The 27,306-nt window shown below is 38.4% G+C and overlaps 1 protein-coding gene across 1 annotated transcript in view; it reads left to right on the top strand.

Moving 5' to 3' along the window:
* The window catches only part of LOC146004167 (uncharacterized), a 125,251-nt gene that overhangs the window by 15,665 nt on the left and 82,280 nt on the right, over positions 1 to 27,306 (top strand). Inside the window, exon 2 of the mRNA XM_083142834.1 lies at positions 6,012 to 6,188. Coding sequence (XP_082998960.1) covers positions 6,058 to 6,188 — 131 coding nt within the window. The 5' untranslated portion in view covers positions 6,012 to 6,057. The remainder of the gene's footprint in view (positions 1 to 6,011; positions 6,189 to 27,306) is intronic.

Genomic DNA, 27,306 nt, shown 5'->3' on the forward strand with positions numbered 1-27,306 from the left:
TTTCTACTGGGACATATATACTCTTGATTTTCTACTGGGACTTCAAGGGATGGCTGAGAATTGGTGCCCGCTACTAACTACATTGTGTGCTTGATGTATGAAAGAATTCGGTTGAGAAATTTGCAGATGTATTTTTTGATATTGTGATCTGTTGGAGATCTGATGCAACATTCCATTTTGTCCAAAGAATAAATAGAGGGACCAGATTGCTTGTGATACGTATCCAGAGAGCAGGACATTTATTTTACGTGTAGAAGGACCACGACGTGTAATTATGTCTACTTCAGAAATCTACCTTCCGTATCTTGTCAATGAGGACTGGACGTAAGGACCTTGTTACCAAACTTCAGGAGTATGCATTATTGCAAGCAAGAAGTGATTTTGGCTGTGCCCAATTATGCCGAGGTTTCACAATAACATCATGTGCCCATGATAGGAAGTGAAAAGCCCAGGGTTGGCCCGGGTGGGCCCAGCCCAGTTTTCCCCATGTGTTTTTTTTTCCAGAGAAACCCACCTCAAAAAAACCCACTCAAAATGTTTTTTTTTTTTTGTTCCAGAAAATAATGTAAATTATTGCTTTAAATAATTGTGAGGTTCTAGAATTGTCAACAGTTTGAGAAAACTTGTCAAATAAAGGCTTAGCCAAGTTTGTAATGCTCAAAATAATTAACGTGATACAAGTCACAGTGGGTTTTTTCCAGAATATTTTTCTCAAATCATGCTTGAAATAGGCTTTTAACACAAATAATACAAACATATATCCAAGAAACAAAAATCAAAAGGGTCTGAAATATTTAGATAAAACGTTGAACAAACAAAGCTTATAATTTTGAAATGTGGTAGCACTTTAGATATCAGTCACTTCCGTATTTGGGCAAGCCACATAGTTTCACCCGTGACAATCAATTTTTACAAAATTTAGTATAGTGCAAATGTTCTGCTTTCTTTCCAAAGCCTTGCACTGACACAGTGACCCCCCCTCCCTCCAGTTCAGTGCATTGATTTAATGTAATGGGTTTCTTGCCCAGGTAGGATCAATGTTATTTGTGCTTAGGAGCTCTATACCCAAGAAGTTGAGCACTCTCATAATGTACCACAATTTGATTTTATTCCCCTTGAAAATAGAGGGTGTAGGGCTCTCAAGTAAATGTAATGCATACGTATACTTGCATATTTTGACCATTTTTGACATTTTCAAATCTTTTTATAGACTGCAATTTCCAGCTTTGTGCATAAACTTTCAGGAGCATTGTGAGATTACCTGCAATGCAAATTCACAATAAAATTATCAAAAAATAATGCACAATTTAGGGCGAGAATGGGTGGGGTTGAAGGGCAAAGAAAGACAAGTCATCTAGTTAGTGACCATGATAACATGTTTCTGTTGCTAGAAACTTGATAGACTGCAAAAGTATTACATGTGAGTGAAATTAAAGGATGTGTTTCAAGATGGTGAATGAAAAACTAATTTTCCTCATGTTGCATGCACGCTCTGTACCATGCTCTCTTTTTCCCCGAAACTGTATACAATACATTTTCAGAGCATAAGGAACTAAACTGTCAGTCATTGTAGATAATTCATTGGTCCGCAATTTTGCAGTAAAACTTTTAAAATGATATTTCATAGTTTAGGAGAGGAGTGGTGCTAAAATCGCAAACATACATTTTGCCATAAATGTCAAGCTTTTGAGTTGCAATTTTTATAGTTACAAGATAACTTAAAGATTGGTGTCATATTGTATTTAAGAGAAAATTGTCATCATGTTTATATAGATGGTGGACAACAAACTGATTTAACGTGCCTTTCGAGAGTTTTAAGTTATGCCAATATTTGAGATTAGATTTTCATAGATTAAGAAACCCAAGTCTCAGCTACGTTAGGACATTACTTGAGCTTGATGTTTTTAATAAAAACTATGTAATATGGGGGGGGGGGGGGTATGAAGGGTGGGGGAATGTCACCAATTTTGAGACCAGGATATCTGCAGCAAATTTATAGTTTTTAAACTGAAATCCATGTCACAATAGATACACCCAGGAAATGATTTAATTTTGCATTTGCATTTGTTGAAACCATTTTTCAAATATCTGTGTAAAGTACATTTCTGGACATTATGAAAAGAGACTTAAATATTTTAGGGCATATGGCTTGACAGATATTTATTTTTAAATATAGTGCATATGTATGTTAGGATCCAAATTGGGAGTCACTAATTATTTTTTTTCATGGGAACTGTTAGTTCCATAGCAACCAGATATTTTGGAGAATGGATATGGTATTCCATTTGGATGAAAGCAGCGAAGACAATAAGATATATCAGCCTTAAAATTTTGGAATGGGTAATACACGGAGGAGATATTTTAACTTGAAACATCCACAAAAATAATGGGAAAACACAACTGTGATCAAAGTGTATTGAAGCATATTTAAAAGTGTGTGTGCAGCTACCGTATGTTGTATAGAAGGTAAAGGTAAAGTTCCCCATACACATAGCATTGTGCTATGAAGGCTTGAGGGGATATGACTGTAGGACATGACATATTCTTGATCTCTGCCATTTTGGAGGTGGTAATCACAACCAACCTCCAGCGGCCTTTACCGCCCACGACCCATTGATTTGAGGATGGGTCAGTTCCAGAGCTGCTTTATGGAGGGACAAAAACTGGAAAAATTCCGACCTTGGATCACCCACCCCAAGATTCAAACCCGGGTCTTCTGCATGGCAGTTGGACAGCCTGTCTTCTATTTTTTTTTTTACATTTGTAATAAAAGTAATACCCCTAAGCAGTAGTATTCCTCGTTTTCTCTCTATTTTCTCTGTATTCTCATTGGAACAAACACAAACATCCATGTCCGAACCAGGATTCGAACCTTGGACCCCTGGCATTGCAGTGTGCTATGAAAACCACTCTGCCACAGAGGTTGACTAAACCACCGAAGCTATCAAGTATTGGTACAGTATTGCAATGCGCAACCCTGCGAACTCATCATAGATATATTAACTATTACGCCATCCAGCAAGAATTGCAATACTGGGAATTATCATAGATACATTAACTATTACGCCATCCAGCAAGAGTAGAATCAAACTGTTGGTCAATTTTTTCAGAATATAGTATTTTAGATAACTTAATCATCTTTGGCTATGTGGTCATGCTTTTGGGCTCCAGCTATAGGACGTGTGTAGGTTTGAGTCTCCTTGGGGAAATGTAATTTTTCTCCTGAGATTTCAGCCTGTGTATGAACACTCACAGTCATGATTAAATTGGGGGAGCTATGAATGAGTAGCATACCCCGATCATGAAAACCTTCAACGATGACTGGGGGTTTTAATCGTTCTAACCACACGTCACCCCAGATCTCCCACCTCAGAATCAGGTGGGAGTGCAGCCGGCAGTTGGTAGGTAGGCCTGGCCCTCAATGGTCTATTATGTATGGCACAGGTTATGTATGTTTTTAGTTTATAATCATTTCAAGGTGTGAGAAGACCTTGATTGTCAATTCTTAACTATGTTAACAGAAAATATTAAAGTTTTTGATTCAGTGAACTAAAACAATACAAATTCAATGTTCCAATATATTACTATCAGGGAGAAATGTATTTCATTTTTAAAATATATATATATTTATAAACATAACCTTAAAGAAAAACAATAAAACCCAGTTTTGGTCAGGTTTTATCTGAAAAAAAAAAAAATAAAACATCCGGGTTGGGCAAAATGTCAACCCTGGAAAAGGGTTAATCACACCAAAAGTGTGAAATATTGGAATATTATTGTGCATTAGTGAATAATTGTTCCCTTGGTGCACTGAATGTGGGCAAGTGTCAACACTTCTGTTAATGCTGATAGTAAACATTTATTTATTGCGTGGGTTGCAATTTTGCATGGATCATCTCAGTTCACACATTGTATGTTGTGTACGCTTATGGATGTGATCTGTTGAAGAATTTTCCCCATGTACTATATTTTTGCTTACTTCGTTGCAGTTTCCGCAAGTGACAAATTCAACAACTGTGTTCAATATTGGGACAAAAGGGTGATCCCGCATAAGTATGGTTCATACTTCCCCATTGTGCCTTCTTTAAAATTAAAATAATTTTTAAATAGAGAAGCTGAGTTTTTGCATAACCAAATGCAATTCACATGGCAACAAGAGTCCTGACGTATGTTGTAAAATATGTTGTTCGAAAGAATATTGATATAAACAAAAAGCAAGGAGGCAATCACAAATGTATAATTTCACATATTTTTTTTTTAGATAATTTTGGAATCTTTATAAAATATGTTTTGTTATTATACTATTTAAATTTGATGAACGTTGTTAACTGTTAAAATATTTCTATGTTCCATTATATTCTAAAATTAATATGTTAATATCTCAACCATAATCTTGTTGTCTATTACCAGTATAGAAGGTGCAAATATACTAAGTCATAGTGTAAGAATATACCAGCATTTAATATTAAGAAATAGTAGATAATCTGGTAGTATTTACCTTGGTGTTTAATCTGAGAGATGTATGTGCTCCCTCGATTGCCGAATTTCTGAATTGGTAGAATGTTACAAAAGAGAATTTACTACTTCACCTTTCAACTGCTTTATGTTTTGGTGCATTTTTGTAAGTATTATTTAGGTACCCTTGATAGAGTTAGAAGTGGCTCGTTGAACTGCAGACCGGATGCTTGTAAAGTTAAATAATTTGTACACATTAGGTTGTGCATTTAACATGGCCATATTTGATGCTCCACAATTGTTCTAACCCACCTAATACTTTACATGGTTAAAAATTTTGAAAGATGAACTTTTCAATTGCATGAAATTTTTTTTTTTTATGTGGGAAATAAGAATTATTTGACATGGAGAGATAAGATGAGTTTTATTTTGAATGAAATGTTTATTGGATTCAGAGGAAGTATGATGTTGAGATTGTATCTTGATAAAGGCAGAGTTAGATGAAGTAAAAAGATAATTTTATTATGAAATTATATTTTGCATGCCCTTGCGATCCCCACTTTAAGCCTAAATGATCATTAAAATTTTAAAATGTAGTATCACTATGTTCCTACACTTGTAATTTATCTTAAGAAAACAATACATTTATCAGGAGGGAAAAGGAGTAATGGCAGCTAACTGTTCCTAAGTAGCCTAATGTAGTTAATTTCTTGAATTTGTGTACGGTACCAAAATTTATTCATTCTGTGCAAAACAATTGCATTTTCAGGGATTTAAGAAAAATTCAAGAAAGGTATGAGAAAAACAAAATTTCATGGAGAAAATGTGTGTTTTAAATTTCGACCACCTCTGATTGACACATATTTAATGCACCATGAGGAGAATTTTTTTCAAACAAGACTAAGTTCCTTCTCATATTCTATCATACATTTTTAGTACATATTATTGCATAATTCACACACACACACACACACACATACATGCATTGCCACGTGCCACCACTCTCATAACTCCAATATTTGGAGCCACGACTTTGGCAACACTGCTTCTTCTTCTGGATAGTCAGTTGCAACCATCAGTCCAGGGATGAGAGAAGTGACACCAAATTGTACACGTCACTCTAAATAAAATTGAAAGATGTCCAAATTAAAATGTCCAAAACTTTAATACTGATTCATGAGTGTTGCATACTTATTCATACAAATAAAAATAATATTGTGTTGGGTCCTATTCTCACATAGACAGTGATAAGTAAATTATCTCACAACAGAATGCCTTTACAGATGACAGCAAGAACTCAATTGCAAGGCATAGCTACACAGATTGTTATTTTACTACAATGGTGCAAATTTGCATTCACCCAAGGTCCAAATACTTTGAGAAAAGAGTAAATAATTTCGTTTTTTTTAAAATTTCTTTCTTCACTGCACGTTCAAAGAACACAGACTTGGAAACCTGGGTGTTAAAGGTCAAACCTTCTGATTAACTCAATGAGACAAATAAGGAAGTATTGTATAAATAATTGTTAAGTGCAGTTATTTCTTTGTTCTTGACAGGTATTTGTATACATTGAAGATATAACTGTAAATTGTCAGAACGAAAATGGATGATTACCAGAAACTTACAGATGACGAAATATTGAAAACATTTGAAAGTTTGAAAAAGGAGCTAATGGCAGAGCTTTCTAAATTGCCTGAATCAATTCGAAATGAAGCTGTTCATTTGAATATAAGGTGAGTTGCATGAATGCTAAATGTATTTCAAATTTCACAAGCAATTTATGTTATATACATCTTTGATCTCTTCCACATCTATATGTTATTCCACTTCTTGATTTGCCTTCTGATCATTGTAATTAGATGTTTGATGAATAGTATTCTGAGCAAATTTAGTCAGGTTGTCACTGTAGGGTAAATATTATTAATGATTATTTTGTATGTGAATACAGTGTTTATGTGCATGTTATATGGATGTCCACTTTTAGTGCTTCTAGAATCTAAATCAGATCTAGTGAGCAAGATGATTGAGTAAATCATCTAAACGCACAGCCATGAAAATAGGTGACTGGACAGAATTGAGCTGGTGCCACATGTTGGAAATGCAAAGCTCACAGGTTCCCATGCACTGTGTGGCTTCCACGGGACTGTATGGCCTAGTTTGAGCATCAGACCGACCTCTCTCTGGGGCATACAGTTGTCATCCCTGACCTTTCAAGCAAATACTGTCAGTTTGTATCACATGGATTACAAAGGCCAACTCTACAATGAGACCTTTCATTCTCTAAACCCTCCGAACACACAAGGTTGTGCTCCGTTGTGGCAACAGGGCAAACTTCTGCAACCCACCTAATTTCATGGCCATGCGATTAAGTGCCTTTCAGAGTCATGTTCCATTTGGGGTAAAAAATATATGAATTTGAGGCATGTTCATTTTACACCCATGTCCAAAATTTAAACATAATTAAAATATTAGAAAACAGATCATTACCGAAAGATGCACACTTGGAAATCTCCTGGCTGCAATGGCTTGAACCTTCTGATAACTGAAGTGACATTACTGTAAAACTGAAACAAAAGAGCTCTGATGTACATCAAAGTACAAGGCATAAATCATGGCAACTATTTTTTCTTGCAAGAATGCAGGACTGACAATAATTCCAATAGAAGAGGACACTGTATGGACATTGTAGGTCATGTGTACCAGAGTTTGTCAGGGAAGTGCCATATAAAATTAGTAAAAAATGTGTTTTACTCACAAGGCTACACAGGAAGTACAAAAACAAAAGTCATGTACGCAAATTGCCCTATGAATCCTCAAACTTTTTAAACTAGTTCCCCAGAGTGTTCACGACATGCTGCCAATGATGTGAGAGGCATCGAATACCAATACCGTTCTCGTGTGAGTCAGGACATCTCATGTTTCATGGTGATGACAATGTCATTTTGAGTCCAAAACCGTCTCCTGCGCAGGTGTTCCTTTACATTAGGTATGAGGTCGAAATCATATTGGGATGGCATGTTCTCATGCCCTCGGTGCGATAACCATACTTCACACTGCCATCTAGCTGGCCCCCATGCCAGAGTGGTTAGCACATCGCGCTACGATGCCAGGGGTGCCGGGTTCAAATCCGAGCTTGAGCCTGGATGTTTGTGAGTGTCCATCAGTTTCATCAGGTCATAACTCATCCCCATCTTCGCAAATTAGCCAAAAGTGACACAAAAAGTGAAGTAAAATAAAGCAAATGAACCAATCACACTGCCATCTAAAGACAAAATGTTCTACTACTTGTCACTCACTCTTCGGAATGCAAGATGTTACTTGTAATGTGTTATAGTTACTTTTGTTTTTGTACTGCAATGTAGCCTTGTGTCTAATACACACATGTAGAACAATACTTTTTTTATGAATTTTTTTGGCACTTCCTTTCCAACCTCTGGCAGTTATGACCTGCATTGTCCATACAGTGTCCTCATCTATTTGTGTATTTCAAATTTTTGTTCCGGTCCTGTATTCTTGCCAGAAAATGTTGCTATTACTTATTACTATGCATAAGCCACGGTGATCTAGTTGGTAGGGTGTGAGACCCGAGTTAGATTCCTGGGGTGTGGGATCTAAGGTCAGTATTTTTCAGGCCTTGACTCTGCATAAAATTTGCTCTGGTTCTCCCCCAGCCTTAAATTAATGGGTAACTGGGGAAAAGATACCCAGAGCATGGCGCTAATCACATCACCTCCAAAGTGGCCAAGATTGAGAATGTGTGGATCCCTACGTCCTCATCCACTAGATGTGCATTAATGGCATGGTGATGTGTACATGGGGAGCTTTACCTTTGCCATGGATTATAGCCAAACCCTCATGCAAAAAACATTAAGGTAAGAATTATATGCCAAAGACACGTTAAAGAAATAAATATAGTCAGCGTGAGGGTTCCATAACAACAGGTCAGTTAATAAGGAGTGTGGTAACCCTAATGGGACCACACATGCTTTGCAGCAACGTTGTACGAGGTGGCTCAAGAGTATTGCAGGCAGCTGGTCCCATTCCTCACAAAGACCTGTATGGAGGTGTGGAAGTGCCCTTGGTGACAGCTGATCAGCTGCAACTTGTTTCTCTAATGCATACCATGCATGCAAAGTAGGATTCATATCTGTTGACCTCGGTAGCCTGTCAAGAAAATCATCCACCAGGTTGGCTCAGTGCAGACATGCATTATCATTCATGAATGTGAAGTCTTGACTGGCTGCAACTCTGACTAGTCTCATATTAGTAGAGGAAATATACGGATTCACCCAAAAATAATTACAACAGAAATGTTTTTTGTGCCAGATTGTGCGGAATGGTATAGTGAATAATATATTAAAAATCCATCATCCAAATGTTTGGGGAAAATCCGCCATCTTGGAAAATAGCGACAAAAATTCAACTTAGAATTTAAGAAAGAAATTAATATCTCGAAAATGGTGCATTGTACACAAAAAGTGAAGATAACCAAAATGGAAGAACAGAAAATTTGCTAAATTATGGTTTTTGTTTGATAGAGCTACCATAAATCTTAATTGAGTTACAAAGATTCAAATATTTTCTTTAATTTTTTCAATTCAATGTGATGAACTGAAGGTTTCTGATATTTAATTAGGAACTTAGTGAAAGAACAAAGAATTTTGCCTGATTTAACAAGGATAATGAATAGGAAACTGAAGCTGACAATACCAACTGGTAATGGGTAACTAATAAATCAAACATTTTGCAGTGAGATTTCGCAGATTTTCAATTGTCATACTATGTAATTTCAATTTCTGGTAAGTGAAGTATTAAAAACCTTATGTTACTGTACTTTCTGAGGCTTTTTTAACCCAACTTTAAAAAAGAAAAAGAAAAGGCTTCGTTACTCTAAGTAGGGAATGTAGCTGCCTAACCTTACTTTGCTACATCAGAAATTTGGTCACATACATTACCTCATATTGACCAAAACGAGTTGAATCTAAAAGTTGAGATTTTTACTGTGAGTTAGGTTCATAGTAATAAGTAATAAGCAACATTTTGTGCCAAATTTCATAATTTTTGAAGAGGACCCATCTGAGATATTTAACCCTGAAAACTGTCAAAATTCAATGAACGGCCATGTTTGAGCCCATGCTGTAATAAAGGTTTCCATTGTAAGCACTGATACTTTATTTGCAGACACCCTCCAGGTAGGTCTACACATGAAAAAAAAATCAAGCCTTAGACTAACCCTTCATTAAAAAAATCAGGCTTAAAAATCCAAATTTCTAACTATTGTTGCCCAAATTTTCACCATAATTTTCGTACTTAGGATGCAATTTTTAGCAAAACATACTTGAGGCTGTACTACAGATTAAATTTTTCTAAAATTGTCATGAAACCAATTATTTTAAAATTGGTTGATTTGATATGGACTGACTCTGTTGCCATGAATAAGAATTCTGTCTGGTGTTTCAATTTGTACACTTCTCCAAATGTTACTTGACCGTCCTGAAAGATTTCTAAGTCCAGAAATCGTTAATTTGGCAACACAGCTCTGGCAAACCAGCATAGAGTAGCCAACTCTACTGCAGGTCCTTCTACTAGGCATGAAACCCTGTGGTGAAAGATTTACAGTCTTGTTTATAACATTATCTCAGAAACTATATTCGCCCAACATATTAATAGAGAACAAAACGGGAAACTCAAGTATGAGGAATACATGAAGAGAAAACTTGAGATTCGCCATGTTAAAATTTGGATCAGAGAAACTGTTGTGAGGTTTGAAACAGTGCACTCGCTCGTGGTCCACCTGGAGGAAATCACTGTCAAGTTTGAACACAAAAGGGCATAATTTCGAATAGTTTATGTAAATTGTATAACAACACCTTTGCAAAGTACTGTGCAATGAGCGAAAAGTAACAATTCTCGCAATTTCCCATGAAAATGTGTTCATCGCACAGAAAAGTGGTAGTTTGCACAGTCATCAACACATTTCAAGGCATTTGCTACAAGCAAAGTTGTAGAGTAATGGTAAAGTACACGTGTCTCGGGTATTTTTTTTTCGTAGAAATTAAGGGTTCGTAGGTTCAAATCCTGAACCGTCCATATTTTTTTTTCAAACCTTTTTTATTTTTTAAGTATGATATTCAGATATGAGGGGCAGTCAATTAAAAACCGAACACCCACCATAAAACACATTCCTCGCAAAAGTTGGCAACACTGTTGTTATGTATTGATACTGCCATCTGTAGGGTAGGAGAAATGTATAGTGAAAACGCACAGGTCCACACAGTTGCTTCGTCTTTGCTCAGGAGGTGAGCGTAGTGATAAGTGTGTCCATCCAGCATTGGAAATGGAGGCAAGCAAAGAAGAGCAGAGAGGTGTGGTTCGTTTCTTGGTGGCTGAGGGTGCTGGAACCACGCGAAATTCATCGTTGCATGTCTGCGGTGTATGGTGAACACTGCATGTCCCTGACAAGTGTGCACGAGTGGCAAAAGAGATTCCGCGAAGGATGCACATCACTGCAAGACGATCTGCGCCCGGGACAAGCCCATGGAGCCATTACGCCTGATGTGATTGCGAGGATCGATGGTCTGATCTGGGAAGACCGACGAATCACAGAGGAAGAAATTCGTGTTCAGGTTGGCATTAATCATGGCTCTGTGCATGCCATTATCAAAGATCACCTGCAGTTCCAAAAAGTTTGCACGCAGTGATTTCCACATCAACTGACGGAGGGACAAAAGATTGACAGAATGACTGCATGTCTGAGTCATTTGCAGCGGTACCACGAGGAAGAGTATGCGTTTCTGTCACGTATCGTCACAGGGGACGAAACGTGGTGCCACCATTTTCAGCCCGAGAGCAAACGGCAAAGCCAACAATGGAAACACATCGATTCTCCCCCACCAAAGAAATCCAAGGCTGTCCATACGAGTTCCGGCAAGGTCATCTTCTTTGACTGCAAGGGCCCTCTGCTTGTCGACTTCCTAGAGCGTTGAACCACAATCAATGTGCAGCGCTATGCAGACACGTTGCAGAAACTGCGATGCGCCATAAGGTCAAAATGCCCTGGAATGCTGTCGGATGGAATCATCCTTTTGCATGATAATGCCCATCCCCATACTGCCAATCTGGTGAGGGATAAGCTTCAGACATTTGCCTGGGAAATGCTTGAACATCCTCCATACAGCCCCGATCTTTCGCCTTGTGACTTCCACATTTTTGGTGACCTGAAGAAAGACATTCGTGGATGTCGGTTTCATTCAGTGCAACAGTCGGTGAGGTTGTAGATCCGTCAGCGACCTACCTCTTTCTACAAGACTGGAATTGATCATCTTGTCTCCCAGTGGGATAAATGTCTTAACACTTGTGGCAATTACTTTTGAATAAAACAAACTCCATTGTCACTTTGTAGCTGGTGTTCGGTTTTCATTTGACTGCCCCTCGTACATTGAGTATGGAGTTCAGTAATTATATAATTCAGAGATGAGATTTATTTCAAAGCACTAAATTCCCACTCAATCTAGGCATGCTTCATGTGAAAAGCCTGCCATTATTTTGAAATTAATTTACTCAACATATCCTTGATTATTTTTACCATTCTTTCTAAGTAATTATTATTATTATTATTTGAAAAGCAATAGGAAAATTCATCAATTTGGATAGAACAATATCTAAATTGTTGTTGTATTCCAACAGAATGTATTTGACAAAACCATGAATGTGCTGACTAGAGCTCGGAAGTTGGTGAAGAATTCTGAAGCTTCAGAACAACACTAAATCTGATATCAGTCCATTTCCCTTCAGCTAGAACCAGAAAACAAACAAACACACGCACACACACACATACATACACACACACGCACACATATATATATTTATATATATTTGCGTTTGTCGGCCCTTTTCTTGCTTTTAGGTCATTTTCAATATTTTTTTGATATTTTGTTACATTTCTCTTAAGTTTAAAACTTATTTTTATCGTTCCTTGTTGTTTCTTGAATTTAAATGCATTTTTGCTAGCATAACTTATAGATTTAATTTTCCTGACACGGTCCTTTTAGCATGTTTACAATTAAATGAATATATGGTCAATGGAAAAACACAACTATTATTTTCAAGTGAAATATTTAGCAATACATTAAATAATTAATTGTGGTAAATTTATTTTTCCTGCAACAAACCTAAAATGCTTTGTGTGAAGCCTACTTTAAGATTCCCTTGCTAGCCTCTGTTTTTTGTTCTAATCTGTGCTTTAAAATAAAATTAGTCACAATATTAAAAAAATATATAAACTTATGTTCGCCAAACACAAATTTATTTTCAGTTGCTGGCCGCCTACAGTATCGTGGAAGATCCATTCTCAATGGAGGTGAATGATTTATACAAATAAAGTTGCAGTGTATGTTATGTAACCTTGAAGTTCATATAAGGAAAACTAAATTATCACATAACTGCTTTTATCCTTTTTCTTCAGTAGTTATTAGTTTAGACCACACAGCGTGTTTTATCGAATTATTCAAGCTTTCATTTTCAGTGCCAAAAATATTTGAGGCCATTTTTTAAATCAATTTTAAGGTTATTCTACAGGTCATGTAATTCCGAGCCCTAGCGATGACTAAGCTGTGCTTCCTATCTCGTTTCTGCACCTGTCACGTAGTATCAAAGTGTCTGCTTCAATTTAGATAGCTGTCTGGAATTCAAGGTTTCCAAGTCTTGGTTGAAATCAACGTTATATCCATGAATCTGAAGAAATATTTCGTCAAATGCTTTTCACCTTCTGAAAAATTATCTGCTGTGGTTGGTCGATCTTAGGACCCCTGTAACGCACGTCGAACACGATACCACTGCACCACAGGTACCACTTTCTTCTTGAGCCACTAGTACTAAACATGTAGTTTAAAAAATGACAGTTAACTATTTAGGTCCGTTAATTTGAATTCATGATGAAAGTTGTGCGAATTACTCACAAATTTAATATATACGAGGTTTGGCTAGAAAAAAACCGGACTGATGCTATGAAATCTTTTATTCGGCATTTTGTACAACAGGAACTTTATCTCCTTCAAAGTACTCCCCTGCACGATCTGTACACCGCTCCATACGAATTTTCCATTGCTGGAAGCAGTGTTGCCAGTCATTTTCGGAGATCATGTTCATTACATCCGTCACTTTTCTTTGCACAGCTTCTACTGTCTCAAATCTGGTTCCTTTTAGGGCAGACTTCACTCTGGGGAATAAAAAGAAGTCACAGGGAGCAAGGTCTGGCGAATACGGCGGATGTTCTAACACTGGGATGCCATATTTAGCCAAAAGTTTCTTCACTGACAGGGCCGTATGGACAGGAGCATTGTCTTGGTGCAGAATCCATGACTTCCGTTGCCACAAATCAGGTCGTCGTCTTCTTAAAATTTGTCGAACACTTTCTTTGTCTATTCCTGTGATTTCAGCAACTGCTCTAATGGTCAATCGACGATTTTTTCGGATCACATCACTCACTTTTTGAATGTTTGTTTCCGTTTTCGACGTGCATGGTCATCCTGAACGTGGGTTGTCTTGGATCATTTCCTGTCCTCCTTTAAACCGTTTAAACCACTCAAGCACTTGTGTGCATGATAAACACTCATCCCCGTACACAGATTTTAACATGTCGTACGCTTCTGTTGCGGATTTCCCCAGTTTGTAAAGGAACTTCATATTGACACGCTGTTCCATTTTAATACTCAGCATTTTTCCGACGGAGCACAGACGCACGTTCCGCTTTGTCCAAGTGCCACAGCGAAACTGAGAGGCCTGCACCCAGGGCAATTAGTCATTCTGTAGGCAGGGTTTGGTAGTATAGAATCATGCATTGCTCAACCTTCGCGCATTTGTTGTTTGCCAATAGCAACATCAATCCGGTTTTTTTCTAGCCAAACCTCGTATAATATAATATATATATTATTTACTTGCGTTTTGCAAGTATCAAGGTAACTCCTGCGATGTTTCGGGATGCAACTGCTCCCTTCCTTAGGCTGCTCACGTTTAGGTTATGTATAAATCATAACCACGTTGAACTCTCCATAGGTACAGGATACAGGATTGGTAAAAGGTGTGTGGTTAAAAAAACAATAAAAATCTAAAACCCATTACAAGTGCACATCAGACTACCATGCTGTTTTCCTGATTAGAAACTACTCCTTGAAATGTTAAAACTTTAAACTGTGAATAGCCACGGTTCGTGTGTGCTCTATAGGAATATTGCAGTATTCAGGATTTGAACCCACGACCATTAATTTCTTGGAAAAAGATATCTTTTCCAATGCTCTACAACTTCGCTTGTAGCAAATGTCTTGAAATGTATTGATGACTGCACACACTACCACTTTTCTATCCGATGAACACATTTTCACTGGAAATTGAGATAATTCTTACTTTTGCTCATTGCACAGTATTTGCAAAGGTGTTGTTATATTTTATTTGCATAAACTATTCATAATTATGCCCTTTTGTGTTCAAATTTGACAGCGATTTCTTAATGGTGGACCACGAGCGAGTGCAGTGTTTCTAACCTCACAAAAGTTTCTCTGATAAAAATTGTAACATGCAGAATCACAAGTATTCTCTTAAATTATTTCTCATACTTGAGTTTTCCATTTTGTTCTCTATTAATATGTTGGCTGAATATAGTTTCTGAGTTCTTGTTATAAACAAGAATGTAAATCTTTCACACAGGGTTTCTTGCCTAGTAGAGGGATCTGCAGTAGAGTTGGCTACTCTCTGCTGGTTCTGAAGAGCTATGTTGCCAAGTGTACAATTTCTGGACTTAGACATCTTTCACGGCGGTCAAGTAACATTTGGAGAAGTGTACAATGTGAAAAGATAATATGTTGAAATTTGATTGTTATTCCGTGCTTATCATTTGGATATGCTTTTCATTGCCATTGGACTGACCATTACCAAGATTGCAACACTTTATTAAACATTAATTGTGGCTCTTTCACAGCTGATAGCAACATTATATATGGCTGAAATATTTCCACATAAATAAGTTTCAATCACAAGAAATTTCATATTTTTATGATTAGTTTACAAGATGCTACACACAAGTGAATTTGACTTGTATAAAAAGCACACGAGAAGGATGAGTGATGATATAATAAAATTGATGAAGGGACACTCGCTGAGAGCACCCAGAAATGAAACCCGTAACTCCTGGAGACATTGCATGTTATGTTAACCACTGCCATGGAGGTCGGCTCTTTAGTATGAGTTTTTTTCTTGAGAATTGTTGATAAACGCAAAGATATCTCTCTCTCTCTCTCTGCATTTCACAATATGGTTCAATAATAAATAAATAATAACCTGTGGTGCAACAGCCTGTGAGAACCAGGCCTACCTACCTACTACTGGCTTCCCAACTGTTGAGGTAGATCATCGAACCAGTTACAGGATGATGTGTGATCAGCATGACAAACCCACAGTCATAGGTTTTCATGACTGACTACTCATTTGTAACTCCTCAATTTCATCATGGTGGTGGGGGCCACTGGTCCCATACGCACGCTGAAATCTCAGGAGAACATTTGTTACACTCCCGCATGAGACTTGAACCTATGAGCATCCCATAACCGGAGCCCAAGACATGACACCTTAGACCGCATGACTATGATGGCGGATACATGGTTCAATGTGATTGTAATTTGTGTTGTCAGGTCGTTGCACATGAAATGTCAGATGTTGGATATTCCCAAATTCCAGCAGATTGTGCCAGTGCATCACATATCTATCCCTGCACGTGAGCATGGAATCAGTTAAGTGCTATCATGCCATGTGATTATACACAATATAAGTCAAATACACCTACTTTTTTTAAATTTTTTTTTTTAAAAAAAATAGAAAAAGTTGTGCCTCCCCGATGGCGCAGTGTAATGTCTTAGCCTTGTAATAAAGGGGTCCCAGGTTTGATACCCGGTTGAGGCACATTGTGGTCCAGATCCCACTTTAAACTGTAGGTCCAGTCCCGATTAGCCTTCCTGTGCATAAAGTGGACTTAAAACACCAAATCAATTAATCAATTTAAAAAAGTTTAAACTTTGCCAGGAAGCATCAGATTCAATTAGGAACATCAACAGGCCATTTGGACCTGACACGCTAAATGAACGTACAGAGATGATTGAAAAAATTCTGATCCAGCTATATGACCCTTGAAAGTGAATGGATACTCATTAGCAGCCATTGACGACGATGGGACTGTGAGCACTAGTGGAATCTGACCCTCGCCAAACTGTAAGGAACAATGCTGTGACTTTGAATGTATATTATTGCACAGACACTTGCAAGAACTTGGAATAGTGAAGAAGCTGGTTAAGTGGGTTCCCCATGAACATCAACAACAACTAATGAGCCTCTCCGATGCCACAGTGGTAACATTGTCGCCTTGTAATCAAGGTGTTCTAGGTTCGATACCCTGTGGAGGGACATAGTGATTTGGATCCCACTTTAAACCATAGGCCCAGGCCTGATTAGCCTTACTGTGCATAAAGTGACCTTAAAACAACAAATCAACCCATCAAAAATCCCCAAGAAGAATACACAATGCGTTGCTTGGAAGCGTGCCTTTCTCTGCTCTCCCAGAACTGAAGTATTCAGTTTTTGACAAAGTAGTGACATGTGACATAAAATGGAGATTACACAATAAACTTCGCTCTACACCGGCATATAAAACTCAGTTCGTGAGTAGGGCCGCATAATGTTAATGTGAAAACTCTCCAGGGCAAACATCTCCATTGAAGTCCAGAACTAAGTAGATCGCCCCAGGCAGCGGGAAAGGGGGTGGGGTCTAAATTATATATAGACCCCCACCCGAAGTACCATAAATTAGCAATTAGCAGGGGGATGTAAAATCCATCGTCACCCTCATTGTTCTCATCCAGCTCTACTTAGAACTGAATGATTACGCAATTACGTTTGCGTGTAAGTGTAGTGAAAATAATTTTAATTATAATCCTTATGTGTTATATTAAAATAATATCAAACTGGAATATCATATTTTTTCATAGTCAGTGATATTATTTTACATGTTTGTTTGAAGTTTATATTGGTTACAATTGTGCAAACATTTTGGAAAGAAACCATTTGTTGGATAATTATAGTTTCGTTTCCAAGAGATTTGACTCACATTTTTTTAGAAACTAGCTTATCAATATCTGAAATATGTTTATGTGAGCAGTAAACTTTTAAATGTTTGTCAGTCATTCTTGATTGCTGGGCTCTTTTATTAATCTTCATAATGGAGAACAACTTTTCACCAAGGTAAGCGCAACGAAAATTAATAAAATTTCTGCAACAAAATGGCTTATTCGAGGATACTATCGGGTGTTCCATTTACAACGCAACCCGGAGTTGGGGATAGTACAACTTTTGAACCGTAAGTGATACACATATAATCCTTATACCAAATTGAAGCCTTGTTCATGCATATATTTTTAAACCATGCGATGAGATTACATTTTCCCCCACTTGGAAAGAAACAAAGGAAAGGCCGGTCGTGTTCCATTTCTGATACATCGCATGGTTGCCAGGTGCATGTAAGTAACACTATTTTCATGAAAATTTCCAAGTTTCTTTTTTATTGTTTTCAGTAATTGCATGATATATACAGTTTTGAAACACACCTTTTGTGGCACTGACACACCAGCAGTGTTGCCAGTGCACAGTCTTAATTTCTAAAAACAAAGATTTTCCTAGTTCCCCCTTAAAGATGCCTTATCCATTCACTGCCATAGATGCCTATCTAATCCATCTAACCAAACTGAAAATTACCGACGGTATGTCTATATCTTGACACATATATTTTCGTCATGCGATGTGCAACACAACTCAAGAAGCAGTGTTGTTAATGGAGCAGATAGAAAAATTGCTGCAGTGCACCAATGCACAGCTGTTACATACAACATGAACATTGGAGAATTCAGCTCTATCTAACATTGAGTTTTAGATGTCATGCATTATACCAGGACTAGGATTAATGTGTACTAACAAGTGGCTTTTAATGTACATACATATGGACTAAAAATTCGTAAAATAGGGACTAACACGTATGTAAAATTACCCAAAATGCTGCAAAGAGGACGTCTTCATAGTTATTTCTTATTTGAGTGATTTCAAACTAAATAAACAATTTATTATTTTCCATTCCATTAATGCACTGGTGGCATTCTATAGTGGAACCGCAGGCAAAAAAAAACCTGGGAAGACCTGCAACTCTCGTGCACCATACTCCCACGTGGAGGGGAGGGGCAAGCTCTGCAGACATTTTTTGGCGAAGGTTTTTTCCTTGTGGTTGCTCTATAACTGTTCCCTCCCAATAAACCTGTCTACACTGGTACGAAATTGCAATGTCAGATAATACACGACCGACACTACCACTGCTTTGAGAACTAATAACATGTGAACATGTTAAACCGCGACAATTGGACCTCATCACTCCTCCTCAAGCAGTATTATTACCTCTCTGTGATCGGCGACAGTTGGTTGCCTTTGTTGTACATTGACAAATCATGCCGGCTTCCACAACAATAACAAGTACATATACTGCCACTAGACGATAAGCTGTGCAACCTTTTCTTTTACTATGAACTTGTCGCCCGAAGCATGGCAATTTTAACACAGAAAACAATATGCATCACATTAAGCAGCAAACATGACAGCATCCTCTATGCAATTCCTACAAGAACACGTGCTGGAGCGAAGAGTTCAAATGCTCATGGAGCCACATAATTTATTTCTTTTGAACAATTCCAAAATTATGAAATATGAACAATTTGTGAAATAAACCTGCTGAAATATGTAAAATTAAGTATATGTCATTCTTTCCAGGGAGTGTGGAATGATGTGGAGGGGCCTTCTGACATCTCAAGAGATTGTCTTTCGTTCACGATAGCCCTGATTATGCATTCAGGCAGTTGCACCTGCTGCTCTCTTGAAAAAATTATTTATTGAGATGCTAACACTTTGACTGGCTTCCTCCTTCATAGAATTTCCCGAGCTTGGCTTTGCAAGGTTTTTGATTTCAACTTCGACAGTACTGGAGGCATTCTGGAATTTAACGTTCATTAACAAACACACACGCAATACACGCACACAACGTCAAACCGGTCAAATATTTAAAATAATAATATGGCGCTTTCAATCCAGTAAAACTCACCACCACTTTGTCTTTCTCCTTCAGTGATAGAAATAGTGCTTCCTTAGTACAGTTGGCAACACTAGTTACTAGCTAGCCAATAAAAATGCAATGTGTAAAAGAAGCAACCATTGCTTTATGCTATATTGCCACATTAACGTCCCCGTCGGACAGTGTGAACTGCGAGCTGGAGCGTTATTCAATTATTTTAAAATATTGTTGGGCGAGTGTATCCAAGAATGGAATGACACATTGGCAACAATGGTGAAGGTTGGCGAGCAGGGTAGAACACATGATGCTAAGAGGGAGGGAGACGAAACTAAAATTGAGGTCTGCACCACAGCAAAGATAGCTGTGTTGGGTTCTACATCTGTGTTATGTGGCATTTTTCATGCTTTGTAAATAAATTCATTTACACTTCCCGTTACATCTGGCAACACTGCATGGACACTCATGAAATCCAATAATTGTTCCCTGGTTTAATAATATATGCATGAACAAGGCGTCAATTTGGTATAAGGAATATATGTGGACCACTTCCGGTTCAAAAGTTGTACTATCCTCAACTCCGGATTGTGTTGTAAATGGAACACCCTTTACTATGGGAGATATGAGAAAAATCTAGGAACACCCATGTGGTGATATTTCTCTTCCAATGCACATGCAGCATCAAAAGAAAAGAGAGGGAAATGGTGAACAAGAAAATTGTCCTTTGCACTCTTGAAACCTGTTTCCAAATCCAACACACAGTATTTTTTAAATTTGTTTTTTACTTTCGACAAGTAACCTTGTATTCCTGAGAAGTTGGGAAATGACAAATTGTAACTTTAGTATGTACATAAGGTCATAAGATAAATTGAGACTGTAATTTTGCAAGATGGCCTCCACTTCCTTGAAAATATTTCTTGTGTCATGGAGAGGAATTATTCAATAGTTCTGTCACATGGAGATAAGAATCACATACCCACGAACGAATACAGCTAACTGAGCAAGAATGCAACAATACCAGCAAATTTCACTTTCAATTGTTCATTGATATTCCCTGCTAAGTCATCAATTCTCTCCTCAACTATATTCATGATTTATAAAATTACACAGCATTGTTCTTCTGCCACTTTTGGCTAATGCCGAGGATGAGGATGAGTATTGGTATGATTAAAATGATGAAGGGAGGCTCACAAATAAAAAAAAATAAAAAAGAAACATGCCCAGGGCTGAATTCGAACCTGGAATCCTTGGTGTCGTAGTATGCTGTGCTAACCATTCTGCCACAGAGGTTGGCAACTGTATTTCGTGACAAAGAAATACTTCTGAATGAATTGACTTTATCAAGGTACACAATTTTGACGCTTTTCACTATTCACTTCACAACAAAAGTCAGCAATTTCCCATTTCACTTGAAGTCTACATTCCCCTTCTATAGTCCTTTTCTTATTCCCACAAGGCTTGGAAAGCAATGCGTTTGGTTCTGTGACACTCTTCCGACTTTTATTCAAGATGAACCCGTCACACATCAAGAAACAGACTCATTGGCTGCTGAAAGTATGCACCTTTCCCTCCTACAGCCAACAAGGTATTTTTGTAGTTGAGAACTAACCTTTCAATCCGCTTGCTTAGTTGTCACTACACCTACACCTTAATGAAATGCATACCTGTGTAGGGAAAATATATCAGTCTGGTAAAGTTTGGATGAGTCGAAGCTTGTTTCATGAGGAAAGCAAAAGCGGGATAACTGCAATGCAGGCCACATTATGGGATGCTGAGGGTCGCATGCAGCTCACGGATCATGAGTTTGACATGCCTACTCTACACAATGGCTGGATGCTGATGAGGCCCCAAAACACATGCCAAAACCAACCCTTCACCCGAGGAAGATAATGGTGACTGTTTGGTGGTATGCTGCTGCTAGTGGTGAAACAATGAATGCTGAGAAGTACTGAACCCAGCTAGGTGAAATACATAAAAAAAATTGTGAGTTAAGCAGCCTAGACTGATCAACAGAAATGAAGTTTTAGTACTTCACTACAATGGGAGGCCCCATGTGGGAAGATCAACAATGCAGTAACTACACTGCTTGCACTATGGGACTACTACTATGAGACTCTTTCACACCCACCATACTCACCAGATCTCTCCCCAACTAATTACCAGTTATTTAACCATTTGGACCATTATTTTGCAAGGAGAAAGTTCCCCAATGAAGCAGCTATCAAAAATACCTTTGAGGAGTTCTCTCAGTCCAGAAGATCGAATTTCTATGATAGTGGCATTAATGCACTTGTATCTCATTGAACAAAGTGTGTAGTATCAAGTAGTTCCTATGTTGATTAATAAAAGTTCATTTCCAACAAGTTACTGTTGTTTGAAGTTTGACTACCAAGTCAGACATTTCACATGCAACGACCTGATATTATATTTACACAGTATGACCACTATGTGTCATGCAAAAATGAAGTAAGTCACTAATATTCTTCAGTTTTATTGGCTTATTTGCATTGAAACATGCCAAACCTGTCAAAACTTGATTTGTATTTGATGTAGTGATTAATGCATGCATCCATGTACCATGTTTTTTTTTTTTGCTCAAAATAAATTTTCTAAATTTCTTTCCGCACCCACTTAGCACCCCTATATGATTAATCCTGGTGCTGCTGCTGCTGACATTTATTAATCTCTGTTATTTGTAATCTTTACATTTATTAACAAATGTAATTACTGTCCAAACACTCAGCTTTATTGATAGCATTATAATGTCATCCAAAAATATTTTTGTTGAACGAATATGTTCTTGAATATTCTTCACAATGATACATGTAATAAATTTCGAGGCACATTTTTAAAGTAAGTTCCATTTTGCAATTAGGCTGTTGCCGTTCCCGCCGTTGCCATTCTGCACATGCACGCTGAGGACTGTATCTATGGGTTTGCCACAGATGGCAGAATGCAACCCTTCACTCGAGTAGACAGTTGTTCAGGTGTGGTTACAATACCTCAGATGATTGAAAGTCCCGCGGAGTGTGAACTACGTGCTGTCATTTGTTTTCTAAGTGATAGAGACGTGAAAGTGGCCGAAATCCATTGGCAGATTGCAGAAGTGTATGGAGACAATGCTATGAGTGATAGCATGGTAAGAGGATGGGTGAGGGTATTTAAAGATGGCTGTACAAACATGCACGACGAGGGAGGAAGTGAGCAACCATCCGTCATTAACAATGATCTGGTGCAGCAAGTTGATGAAAAAGTGCACGAAAACAGACACTTTATGATTTCATCTTTATCTATGGAGTTTCCGAAAGTGTCACACAGTGTACTGTATGAAATTGTGACAGTACGCTTAAATTACCGGAAGTTGTGCTCACGGTGGGTACCAAAAATGCTGTCTTGAGTTACACAAAACCAATCAGTTAGCCAGTGCTTTGACTTTCCTCGAGAGGTGCCGAAGGCGATCAGTTGTTGAGCCAAATTGTCACTGGTGACGAGACATGGGTGTCTCACGTTACACTGGAATCAAAACAACAGTCCATGGAATGGAGGCATTGAACATTACCCAAGAAAGTGAAGTTCAAGCAAACAATTTCAGCCCGAAAATTCATGTGCACGGTGTTTTGGGATAGGGGGGGTTGTTGCTTGTGGATTTTTGCCTCGGGGTTGTAGCATATTTTCTCATCCTCCTAAGTACTACCAAAAGTCTGCTACATAGCTCTAGTGATGCTTCTCGACACATCTAGTTCATTTGTTTTGTCGTGAGTTATACCAAAAATATGCCGGATAGACAGGTATGTGAGGACTTCTATGTTTTTTGTTAAAAATGTGTAATCAAAATCGAGGTTAATCCCAGAACAGTGATATTTAAAATTACATGGCCACAGTTAGAACCTTTTTCTATTTGTGAAAGTACGTTAATGCAAACTTTAGTGACAGTGTTGAGCAGTGAATATTCTCTCTCCTTGGACTTAATTATGTTTTCTTGAGATATCGGCAGTGTGAGTTACTTTGCATTCTGCTCATCTTTATAGAACGCAATTTTTAGTGCAGTACTTACACGAGAACGATACGTCACAACGTAACCAGTTTAATAAGATAAAAACGAGTTACTAGCCATAGAAAGTAACATTGAGAAGCGAGGTTTACGATCTTACCCCCTTTGTTAATGGAACAGTCATTTAGTAAATTTGTAAAAGTAACAAACGTCCTACTCCCAGAAACAAAAAGGCAAGCATAACCTTGCAACGTGCCCACTTTATCCCTCGTAACCTTCCGAGAATACAGTATCATTAAATAAAGACGTAATACATGCAATAAGGTTTGTTTCAAGAAATAAATTAGGTTCTTTAATTAAATATCTTTTATGAGCCAAGCAATGTTTTTACAATGTACAGCAATTTAAGCGAGAATTATGCGCAACACCTTTTGCCAACGTTCCTGCAGCTGCACAATACCCTGGTGATTAAACTCGGCAGGCTTGGAAGAAGTCCGTGAGTGCATTCCGCAGGTCTCCCTCATTTGCGAAGGATCTCTCACGGAGGTGGTTGTCAAGGGAATGAAACAGGTGGTAATCTGTTGGTGCAAGGTCCAGTGAATATGGTGGATGGCACAATGTCTCCCAGCCAAGTTGCTGAAGGGTCTCCCAGGTCCTCTTTGCCACATGTGGCTTGGCATTGTCGTGCAGGAACAGCACACCCTTGCAATTCACCAATGCCGGCTCCTTCTGCCGCAATGAACGGTGCACCCTTTGCAACTGCTAAGAGTAGCGGTCAGCAGTGATGGGCTGACCAGGTGGAAGGAGCTCGTAATGCACCACTTGCCGACAATTCCACCATACAGAGAGCATAACCTTTTGTGGGTGCAGAGGTGGTCTTGAGGTGTGAGGAACAGGGTCACGTGGCAACAACCAATGTCTGGTACGCTTGGGAGTGTCATAGAGGACCCACTTTTCATCACCAGTGAGCAAGCGATCGAATATGGCTGTGTTCAGGTGCCAAGTGAGCAAGGACAAACAGGCTGTCACTCGTTGTTCCTTGTTGGCTGCAGACAATGTGTGGGGTACCCCCTTGCTTAACTTGCATGACTTCCCTATCCCATGCAGGTGCAGTCTGACTGTTTCAGCGGAAACATGGAACCTTTCGGCAAGTTCATCACAAGTTAGATAATGTCCTCCTCGATGGCTGCTTTCAGGTCCTCGTTCTCCAACACATGTGGTCGTCCACTGCGAGGTTCATCCGAAAGGCTCACATCTCTCGAACGGAATTTCTGGAACCAATGCCTGGCAGTGCGTTCGTTCACAGCATTCTCTCCAAATGCCTGGCCAATGCGGCAGCTGACAGGCCCACTTTAAAGTCATACAACAAACACACGCGAACAAGCTGCTTCAATACCTCCATTTCTTCTCGACACTGTACGAGCTATGACTGCTGTGTGTGCGCAACGTGCCTGTATTGCTGACAGTCGATGGTCAGACTAACTCCCGATCGCTTGGAAGGCATGTGCGTCATTTCGTTTCCTCTCTGTGAGCACGTGATTAATGGGACGTCAAAAACGGCAAGAACTTTTTTTGGTTACCTTGTAGTATAAGAGGCAGTAACATTTTTGAAATTGAAATTACGGAGTTGTACATAAATTATTCTTTGTTCACTTGTTGTGTAAAGATACCAAATTTATATGTATGCGTATGCAATTAAATGGATCTATGTTTAAAGAATTATTGATATTGCACGAAGAACTGTACGTTTGCGTATTAAAACCAAAAGACAGTTACTCCCTCTGTCCCATAATTATTGTCCGGTACACTTTTGTTTGTTGTCCCATAATATTTGTCCGATAGGCAAACTGTGACATTGGTGTATACAGAAGAAGAAAATTAAACACGGGAATGAGTCATACAACATTATTACTCAAGGATCAGTACAAATTTGCCGATCAAGTGTCCAAAAGAACATAAATAAAAAGTCACCATTTTGTCATACCGGACTATAATTATGGGACAGAGGGAGTATTTACTAATCTACTATTGAAACATAAATGAATTGTGAATGAGCAAATTGTAACTGTTATTTAACTCACGAATAAAAGTGATGTACTCATGTTAAATACGTGTCAGTAAATTTAAGTACAATTAAATGAAGACTGCTTCCTAGTACAGGGTGAAGGTAGTATTAGTTGCATGCACGAATTTAGTGCACATATTTTCAGCAAATTCTTGTGCTTATTTAATAGAACGAACGCATACACCAGTGATTCTCTTGTTAAGCAAATAACGAATGCGGTGTTTGCGTCACTTCAGAAAATATTTGTTACTTAACATTCTGTTTGACGAAGAGAACCAATTAGTGTCCCGGTGTTCTTGCCAATGCCCTCTGTGGTAATGCTCATTAAAATTATGCATGTTTCTTGGAATTGATGATGCGTCCTATTTGTTTGCCATCGCATTAGATAAATAAGGAAGAGTACAGAGATCACCTAAATTAATGTAAGTCAATATATCTACGAGTAACCGTTTTTTTGTTTGAAAGTTGACTTTGCGCTTACCCACACGTCGACATCCTTTTCGTGACTTGCCTTTATTTTTAATTTCATTGTCCTTTAAGGAAGTCCAATAATTTGAGATTGTCCAGTTAGGTTTACGAGCGCTATAACATCTTACACCCAATAACATGCTTCCTTTCCAAATTCCCTGGGTAATACCTGTGCTGCAACCTAGCTGGACGTCACAGGGTGACACCGTAAATGCTGCGACATATTGTGAGACCTTGAATAAACTACAGCGTGTAATCGAAAACAAAAGGTGTGGTATGCTCAATAAAGAGATGACATTGCTTCACGACAATGCTCGTCCACACGTGGTGCATCGAACCCAAGATCACATTGTGTCATTTGGTTGGGAACAAATTGATCATCGTCTCTATAGCCCTGACCTAGCACCCAGTGACTATCACTTGTTCCTGCACTTAAAGAAGCACCTTGCCGGTCAGTGCTTTAACGCAGATAATGACGTGAAAACAGCCATGCAGCAGTGGTTATCACATCAGGTGGCCGATTTGTGTGAAGATGGCATTCAGAAGCTGGTCGTATGATACGATAAGTGCCTTATTGTAGGTGGTAATTATTTTGAAAGGTAGATGTAGGCCCAGGCTTTCATGTAAAAATAAAATTATTACAACATGTGTCCTTGTGTTTGTGTAATATCAAAATGGAACTTACTTTAAAAATACTTCCAATATTTAAATGTGTTACAAATTGCATTGCATGTGTGGTATATGGCCAAGGAATCATACGTGAACATAGCTTGAATATAACTTGTGTGCATGAATTTCAAATTTCTTTTACTATGTCTGTTATGTTGCTTTGCAGATATACATCGAAAATACAGCGTGTCCACGCTAGAGGGATCGAGAAATAAATGCTCGCCATTTAAAACCAGATAAGGATATTGCTGTATTTTTCATATGACAGGAAAGGGAAACTCTCCGAGATTGTGCAACACTGTTTTCAGACAGCTACATGGTTGCACGTGCGCGTAAATAGCTTTTGTCTCGAAAGGAAGCCAGGCGCCATTCAGTAGTCGATCGCGCAGTGGAAAACATGTGGACACAGCAACAGAAAGTTCAGTGCGTGTTATGGCTAGCAGAAGAGAAATCTGTTACTCGGGTTCAGCGCTGCGCTCGTCGTACGTGGAATGTGGATCCACCTGGTCATAAAGC

The sequence above is a fragment of the Lepisma saccharinum genome, chromosome 21, assembly GCF_977018435.1.
Source record: "Lepisma saccharinum chromosome 21, izLepSacc3.1, whole genome shotgun sequence".
NCBI lineage: Eukaryota > Metazoa > Arthropoda > Insecta > Zygentoma > Lepismatidae > Lepisma > Lepisma saccharinum.